The sequence below is a fragment of the Elephantulus edwardii genome, unplaced genomic scaffold (assembly GCF_000299155.1).
Source record: "Elephantulus edwardii isolate Elephantulus edwardi_28Jun2011 unplaced genomic scaffold, EleEdw1.0 scaffold00106, whole genome shotgun sequence".
NCBI classification, from domain to species: Eukaryota; Metazoa; Chordata; class Mammalia; order Macroscelidea; family Macroscelididae; genus Elephantulus; species Elephantulus edwardii.
Genome location: NW_006399856.1, coordinates 439,319 through 448,177, shown reverse-complemented (window position 1 = coordinate 448,177; position 8,859 = coordinate 439,319). Strand labels below are relative to the sequence as shown.

Sequence of the window (8,859 nt, the reverse complement as noted above, 5' to 3'; positions counted from 1 at the left end):
ACATATGTAGTCGATCTGATTCCTATGCATACCATCAGGTGAAGTCCATGTGTATAACCTGCGTTTGTGTCTCTTATAGAATGTATTTGCAATGACCCAGTAAAATAGAGGTTCTTGATCACAACTCTGAAGTGCTTTTAAATTAAGGTGTCCATTTCTAACCGTTCTCTGAGGTGATGAAATCTGGGCACTTGTTCTTTTGTTTTTAGGGTTTGTTTGTTTGTTTGTTTTTCATTCTCTCAATGAGTGAATCATTCACTCACTCCTATCTTGTCAATTCTAACTCATAGCAGCTTTCCATTGGGTTTTTGAGGCTGTAAATCTTAATAGGAGGAGGTTGCCCATATTTCAAGATCCAATGGTGGATTTGAACTGCTAGAGACTTGAGACTTTTGTGTCTTTTGTATAACACTGAGACTATGTCACAAGAGCTCTTTGATGAATGAATGGTGTAACCAGTTTAGAAAGCTGTTGGGCAGGCATTATCAACTAAAACAAAAGCCTACCCTTCAGCCCGGCAGTCTCACTCCTAGATATATATGTTGTTGTTGTCAGGTGATGTGGAGTGGTCTATGACTCATAGCAATCCTATAAACAACGGCTCTGAACCTCGCCCTATCCTGTGCCATCCTCACCATCCCTAGATAGTATCTTCAAGCCCGTTGCTGCATTTACTGTGTTGATCGATTTTGTTGACTATCTCCCTCCCTTCCGTTTACCCTCCTTTCCAACCATGATTTTTTTTTCCAGGGACCAGCCTCTCCAAACAACCATGCCCAGAGTATCTGTTTGCTGAAATACCTGAATAGATATCCCATCAATTTCTGGGGCCTTATTTTTTTTTCCAGTGTCTTCAGTGCATTTTGGATATCATGCATCCTTCAGTGTAGACCAATTCTTTTTTTGACAATGATACAATGATTCTGTGTATCCCTTCCATCCTTTTGAGTGTGTATGACTTTAGTGAACATTTACAGAGATTGGTTTTCGTTCATTCATACACACACATCTTTTCCTCCTTCATTTCACTTTGTACTGCTTTTCGTGTTCCAGATTGTCAGTTGTCATATGTAAACTGTCTAATCATCCTTTCAGATTGTCCTTCCCTTCACCTCTTCCAGTGCACTCTTCATTTACCTTCTATATATTTCCTTTTCTTCCCTGCCCACCCCTCCTGCCTTTACCCCTTGTCCATCCTCTCGTTTTAGCAATGACCTTAGGCCATATTTGTCGTATTGGTGAGTGAGATATTCAGCATTGTCTTCTTTCAAAGCTTCCTGCATCATTGAATATTTTTGTCCTTAGAATCTTTCAGTATTGCGATTGGAGACTTTAGTTTGTTCTTCACTTAGTTCAGCTTGAGAAGTGTCAAACATGTTCTTCCTTATTGGTTTTCTAACTCGAACTCTTTGCATATTTCACTATACTATTCTTTTATTTCATTATTTCTTCCCTTTGTTTTAACTGCTTTACATTCTGGTGCAAGTTTCAGTCTCTGACATCAGTTTTGTTTTTTTCTTTCTTTGTGATGATCTTTTGCTTTCTTCATGGATGATGTCGTCTTACAACTCACCTGATCTCAATTTAGTATCTGAGAAAGTCTCCAGGTGTTTAAGACTCTGATATTTCAACTGAGCTTACCATTTTATGTAAAATAGAAGTAATACTGATACCTTTATAGATTGTGAAAATAGGGTAAGACTTCCTGAAAAAAAAATTGGAGTGTTTAGTAAGGATTCAGTTTGATAATAGTATTTAAGTTTTTTGTACTGTGCCTAACTGGGTAGGAGAAAGATGTGCCAGTTTGCTCTGTAAAGATTTACCGCCTTGGAGACCTTATGGGGCAGTTATAGTTATACTCTGTCCTAAAGGGTGATAAGGGTTGCTGTAAATTGGAATTGACTTGTGACTGTGAATTTTTTAATTTATTGCATATTTTTCAGACTATGTCGTAACTATATAAAAAGTGTCTTATGTAGCTTCCTAATTTGCCCTATTTTTGCCTTCCTGTCCATGACCATGTGTAAACTGTTTACTCGACTTTCTGGTGGATCGTCACTCCTGGGAAGATGTACAGGTAAAAAAAAGTGTGAGCTCCCTTCTGTACTTCTTAATTTTGTTCTACTCCAGGTTGCCACATTCATCCTCCAGAAGATCCTGTTAGATGACACTGGTTTGGCTTATATATGTCAGACATATGAGCGTTTCTCCCATGTTGCCATGATATTGGTGAGTTCTCTCATTTATCCCTTTCTGCATATAACTGATCACACAGTTTAACTCCTTTGCCTCAGGCGCTGAGCAGCACCTGACTTCCAAACCAAGAAAAAAAACAGCCCTGAGATAATCTTAGATAAGTGATTCCTGGAATACCGGATTGCAATATTTAGTTTAAATTCTATTATTATGTGTTATTAGAAGTTGCATATGTAATAATATAAATATATATGGGCGTTTTTTTCCCCTCCCTTCTTCATCCCGTTTTGGAGAAAACAGGGTAAAATGGTCCTGCAGCTATCCAAAGAGCCTTCTGCCCGTCTGCTAAAACATGTAGTAAGGTGTTACCTTCGACTCTCAGATAATCCCAGGTAAGCATTTACAAGAGTTGTAGAATTTCAGAGAAATGTATGAGACAAAACTTAATTAGTATTAAAATCTGAATATTGAATTTAGTAATTAGAGTTTTATCTTCCTACTGTAACTCACTGCAATACTCTTGAAAAATTCCAGAATCAAGTCAGTTCCCAGGAAAGCCTTATGATGCTTTTCGTAACTGTATTTTGAGTATTCTTTTGGTGCTGTAGGTGGTCAGAAAGAATATTTTCAAAGCTCTCTGAAAAAGGAATGGATAACTCTTAAAGAGTTATATCTCCGGTTCTCGTAATTTCTGTAAGGTCCTTGAACCAATTTTTTATCTCTGTGTTCATAGTCTTTCTGCCAGAAATCATGCAATGTAGATAAAATGCATTTTAGAAATGTTTGACCTTTTGCTTTGTAAATCCATAATTCATGCTGAAAGCCACTTGCTCAGATTAGATTAAACCACATAATGGGGTGATTTCTGTGTTCCTAGGAATGGAAGGCATAACTAGATTTAATGAACTTGCTTTCCTGCCACTGAGGTTATTCAAGCCCTTGCTATTTTTTTCTGTTCTCGAGTACTTGACTTACTTAAAATTCTAATTATACAAACTAGACTCAATTAAATAACTAACTTTTAATAATCCTATAACTAGTTTAAGACTTGCCTTTTTAAATGTTTAGGCTTGGCTTTCTGGTGATCTTTTTTAAAGAAAATAAAACATTTGAAGGGGGTTTTTTTAGGAGTGAGAAGCCCTAGTAACCCACCATCCTTGGACCCTCTAGCCATGAAAGAAAAAATCAAAACAAAAAAAGTTGATTCAGATAATATGCTGTCTTTTTGTTTTACTACTCATTCCTTACAAATTTTTAACTAAAAATTGAAGTAGTCATGTCCCCTATTAATGTATTTTTATAATGTTTTCTTTACTGTAACCCAGAACATGTTTATGTATTTCTCGTGGTTATTTTGGCAGTACTTACTATAATGAGTCAGAAGCAATTTGATTAAATTTGCACCTTTTAATTCCACTTTGCTTTAATGATATTCTACATTGAAGCATCATTTCGAAAATATTGGTAGACTGGAGACCTCTGAATTTAGGTGTACTAGAAGCTTTAAGTAGTTACTTTTTTTGTTTGTTTCTTGAAACTCTATTTTTGTTGATTCTTATTAAGAATGTACAAGTACTTGCTGAGAAATTTTTAAAGTTTTTTGGAACTCTTTCTATGTTAATGACATTTCCTTTAAAAAAGGAAGGGGAATGAAAACCCAGTATTAGTGTGGTAAATGGCTGTTTTTCTCACTTAAGTTTTTTAAGTAAGCCATAAAACTGTTCACCACTTGTTGGGGGAAATGCTTTATTAAAGGGAATGTGGAATATTTAAAAATATTAATCATACAATAAAAAATATTTTTTTAAAAAATATATATATACAAACACATTGTCTTCCAAGAAACTTACAGAAATTTCATGCCTTAACAAAACTATAAATTTTCAGAATTCTAAATATTTGTATCTAAGAAAAGAACTCTTTATCACCCCAAAACGTGGATTTATTGTTGGTCTCTCCTTGGTTGTTTGTTTCTGACAATAGGGCACGTGAAGCACTCAGACAGTGCCTTCCAGACCAGCTAAAGGATACGACCTTCGCCCAGGTGCTAAAAGATGACACCACCACAAAACGCTGGCTTGCACAATTGGTGAAAAATCTACAAGAGGGCCAGGTCACCGACCCCCGGGGGATCCCGCTTCCTCCTCAGTGATCCTCTCTGTCCTCTCCTGCTACTGCCCTGTACTGGGGAAGGGAGAGGAAACCTGCGAGGAAAACAGCTCAGGTTTTATCGTCGACTGGGAATAGACAACCTCAATGCTGAACCGGACTGGAGAAGGGGACAAAGGACCCCTGCTGAGGTGTATGAGCTGCCTTGAGAACCTGGGCTCCCATCTACTACTCCCAGGAAGTGGGCTCCTGACAGAGCAGTCTGCCACCACAGCCCAGGAGGGTGTCAACACCAGCAAATGCTGTATTTGCAGCATGCCCAAGATGACCTTGTCTCCACCTCTGCCTTGCAAGGAGGGGAGACAGTGAAGAGCAGCAGTATTCTAGGCATGGTGGAAGCCTGGGACCAAGCCATGTGGCATTTTTTTTATTTTGCCTTCCTGGAAGACTCAAGATGTGTCTCTTCATTCTCTCTCTCAGTGTTTGTTTACTTTGGACTTTTTTGTTTTATTTTTTAATCTAAGAGAGAGGTGTGCTTAGTGGACACAAAGCTGGACAAGCAGAACTTTATCACTTGGCACTGTTTACAAGTTTGTTAGCTATATAAGCTCAATAAAAAGTTGGTCTGGGCATTAGATCCCTTCTGGCAGGCCGTGAGCTGCATTGAGCTCTTGAGAGGAGTGAGAAGCGAGGGAAAGTGTGAAGCCAAAAGATGGCAGGGAACCACCGCCTTTTTCACTTCCCTTTCCTACTCCCCTACCCCTTGGATGCCACGAGGACCTTAACCTTGTTTCTGGCTTTAGCCTCTAGTTTTCCCAAATCACAATGCTTTCCCTTTTTCACTCCCCTCCTGTTAAACTTAAAATAGATGTCTTAATTCATCAGGTTGTCCTGGAAGTCTTGTACTGGTTGAGAGAGACCTCACCTTCAATCTTACTCCTCAAAGATACATTTGGATGACTTTTAAAAGGGAGATTTTTGGTATTGAGGTGACTGGCTGCTTGATCAGTTCTTGGCTTTAGTGTGAAGTTGAGCAGCCCCCGCTGCCTTCATGATTGTATCTGAAACAGTATTAATTAAATGTGTCCATGTTATTATTCCTGATTTAAGATAGAGGCTTGAGCTATGCTTATTCACTCATGTTTTTCTTTTGCCACATTCCCTTTTGTTCTGTGGGAATTACAGGGTTACCACTAAAATATTTTCTACTTATTCATATTGTATCAGAGAATTCACTTCCCTGCTCCTGGAGCTTTTAACAGCTCCACTCCAAATTCAGAGGCTTGAGGATGTAACCTGGTATAAATTGCCTTGCTTTATACCAGCGTCTTTACCTCTGCCAACACCTGCTATTTTGTCCCCATCTAAAAGACAGTATTGCTAATCCAGCTCTAGAGAGGGACCAAATTTTTTCTGTCCACATCTCACATAGTTGTTGTCTCTGAGCAACGGTGGGGAAGGTCTCCTCTTCAGGGCATGCTCAGAGAAACCTTTGCAGAGGCAGTTTTACCAACACAAGGGCTCTATTCAAGCCGACTTTCACAAAGGGAGCCGGCCTTGTTAGTTGGCTTCTGTCTCTTTAGAGCCAAGAAAGTGGTAATTAAGTAACCTAGATATAGGAAAGCACTTAGTCTGCTGCCTTCTAAAAACAATGAGGAGAAACAGGTCATCTCAATAGTTACAAGCCTGGAGAGGAGATGTTTTGGAGAACGGTGAGAATATCATGGGCTGAGTACATGTTTTAACTCTCTTCAGTCCATAGTCTGTGGTCTGGAATGTCCACTTGGGTAACCCTGACTTTTGCAAACCTCCTTCCTATTGAGCCAAAGTTTTCTCATTTTTCCTCCACTGGAGAAGCAGCTGAGGGCCAGGGCCTCACTCCCTGGGACATTTTCTCCATCTTTCGGTGCATTGGCCACATTACTGTGCCAATAGTGTCTTAATTCTTCCCCCATCTTTTCTCCCTCAGCTGATCTTGGACTCCACATAGGATTGGGGAGGGAAAGCAGTGGAAATGGGTATTACTCCTTGTTGTTGATCTTGTGTGTATGTGTGTGTATAAGAGATCCTTCCCCTCCTTTTATGTTTCCCCTCTCTCTCACTCCCCTCAACAGGACTGAAATAAAACATGCTTCTGTTACTTTGTAAAAATAAATTTCCATTTGAATTGAGGATTTTATTCTGTCAATATAGAGCTACTAAGGCACTTTGTGAGCTTTGCTTCTGTCCACTGTATACAACACACAACTATACTGCCCCTCCCAAGAGAACCTTTATGGTCCTTTTGTGAACAGATCTCTCAGGAGGAGTATAGCTGAGACATGAAAGCTGTTTGGGAGACTACAGTGGTACATTATATCAGATAAAGTAGCCTTCCTGGAACAAAATTCTGCCTGTAGTAGCCAGGACATGGTATCCATTTGGGAAATAAAGAGAATGCTTGAGACGCTTTATCATAGGCTATCTTTCCTGTTTTCCTGTGCTCAGCACTCTGACCACATCTCCAGTGTTGTTCCCTTGCTTCTCTTTAGAGGTCTGTCCACTTTAAATGAGACACAGCTGACCCTGGTTCCGGCAGTAGGGTTTTTTTGGGTGGGGGTAGAGGTGTGTTTCAGTGTTGGGTTTTTTTCCTTTTTCCCCCCCTCCCTTTTCAGTGTACCAACCCTCGAAATCAGATCCGACTGGCACAGGGAGAGATTTCCCTCCTTCTCTAGTGGAGCATCTAGTGGATTTAAACCAGGTGTTGTGTTTTGTTGTTTGGAGGGTTTTTTCCCAAAGGCTTTAGAGACCCTCTGACTGAGTGATGGAGCAGGGCAAGGATAGCCATCGATAGTGTTCAAAGCATACCTACTATATCCACCTCTGTGATTCCCCTGTTTATTTCCTCCTGGAGAAAGGGATATATCCATGATAATTACTACTGAAAAACTCAAGGAAAGCCTTTGGAATAGGAATCCATTGAATGAAATTATCCCTTCTGATACATTATAGAATTAAAAGTTTCCAAAATTCAACAGCAGTTATATCAAGCCAGAAATTTGAATGCCAGAGAATGCAGTATTCTGAACCAAAGGTATGCATATTCTTTGTACTTGTACATGAAGAATATACCGGAATTGGACAAAGCTGGCTGTCAAGCAAAAACCTTATAATAGAATGTCTGACCACAGTGGAATTGGATTAAGCCAAGGAAAAGAAAATCCCTTTTCAGTTGTTTGAAACTAAACAGTACATCCTAAAGTACCCATAAGACTAAGAAAAAATGAGGAAATTTTAATTGGATGAAACATGCCACCTCAGAACATGAGGTGTGCATCTAAAGCAATGCCTAACGAAATCTAACCTTAAGTTCGTGTTACAAGACAAGCTTAATAGTGCTTTAAATTTTCTTATAGTAGAACTGGAAAAATAATAGCAAATTTTAAAAGTGAAAGGAAGAATACCAAAGAGGCAACCAAAAAATTCCAGTAGAATTAGAAAATCATCTCTGAAAACAATAAAGTTGGTAAGCCCTTAGTAAGATTGATGAATAGCAATAGATCAACCTTAATGTCATATAACTTCAAGAATACAGAAACAGAACCATTCCTGATGGACTGTAGGAGCAGTGTCTGTCTGATTGCCATGAAACTGACTCATAGCCGGCTTTCCAGTGGGTTTTCAGAAGCTATAAACCACATGGTAGGAGAAGGCCCATCTTTCTCTCTCGGAGCAATGGTGGCTTCAGACTGCTGTTGGTTGGCAGCACATCTCTACCCACTGGGCCATGATAGCCCCCCAAACCTCAGGTGCAGCATTTTGCCACCAAAACCTGTTAAGGACATCAAAAGGAAGAAAAATAGGGCCAACCTTGCCCACAAGTGTAGACAAAGTCCCCAAATAAAACAAGCAAATGAAAGCCAGCAATAATATATAAAAAGGATAATGCATTGGATCTAGTCTGGATTTATTACTGCAAAAATAGAGTGTTATTTAATACTTGAAAATCAATTAAACTACAATATAAATTCAGAGTACCGTAAAATTGAATGCTACTTTGTAAAAAGTGAAAAAGAATAAGGATGTTTACTGTCACACTTCATTTACCATCATACTAGCTCTAGCCAGTGTGCTAGTCTGAGAAAATAAAAAATTCTTTGTTAATCCAAAAGAATATAAGTAGATTTAGGTAGATCACTGAATATAAAGTCCATACTTTTTAAAAAGACTAAGATACCCCTCATCCAGGATATGGTCTTCACAATTGCTATTCATCAGAAAGCTGGATAATGACTAGGGATGATAGAAGGAGAATTTGATGCCTTTGAACTGTGGTGTTGGAGAAGAGTATTGAGTATACCATGGACTACTAAGAACAAACAGGTTTGTTCTAGAGAGGGTGAAACCAGGCTGTTCCTTGGAGGCAAGGGTTCTGAAGCTTTGTCTGACATACTTGACATGTTATAAGGAGGGACCTGTCCTTGGAGAGGGACAGAGCGAGAGAGGAAGAGTCTTGAAGAGATGGATGACTCAGTGACTGGGCTAATGGGTATCAGAGACAATGGAGTTGGCTCA

At 39.2% G+C, this 8,859-nt stretch overlaps 1 protein-coding gene across 1 annotated transcript in view; it reads left to right on the top strand.

The window, feature by feature from the left end:
- RQCD1 (RCD1 required for cell differentiation1 homolog (S. pombe)) overlaps positions 1-5,182 on the top strand; it is a 32,757-nt gene extending 27,575 nt beyond the window's left edge. Inside the window, exons 6-8 of the mRNA XM_006891896.1 lie at positions 2,131-2,229; positions 2,497-2,588; positions 4,180-5,182. Coding sequence (XP_006891958.1) covers positions 2,131-2,229; positions 2,497-2,588; positions 4,180-4,348 — 360 coding nt within the window. The 3' untranslated portion in view covers positions 4,349-5,182. The remainder of the gene's footprint in view (positions 1-2,130; positions 2,230-2,496; positions 2,589-4,179) is intronic.
- Positions 5,183-8,859: the final 3,677 nt, after the last annotated feature.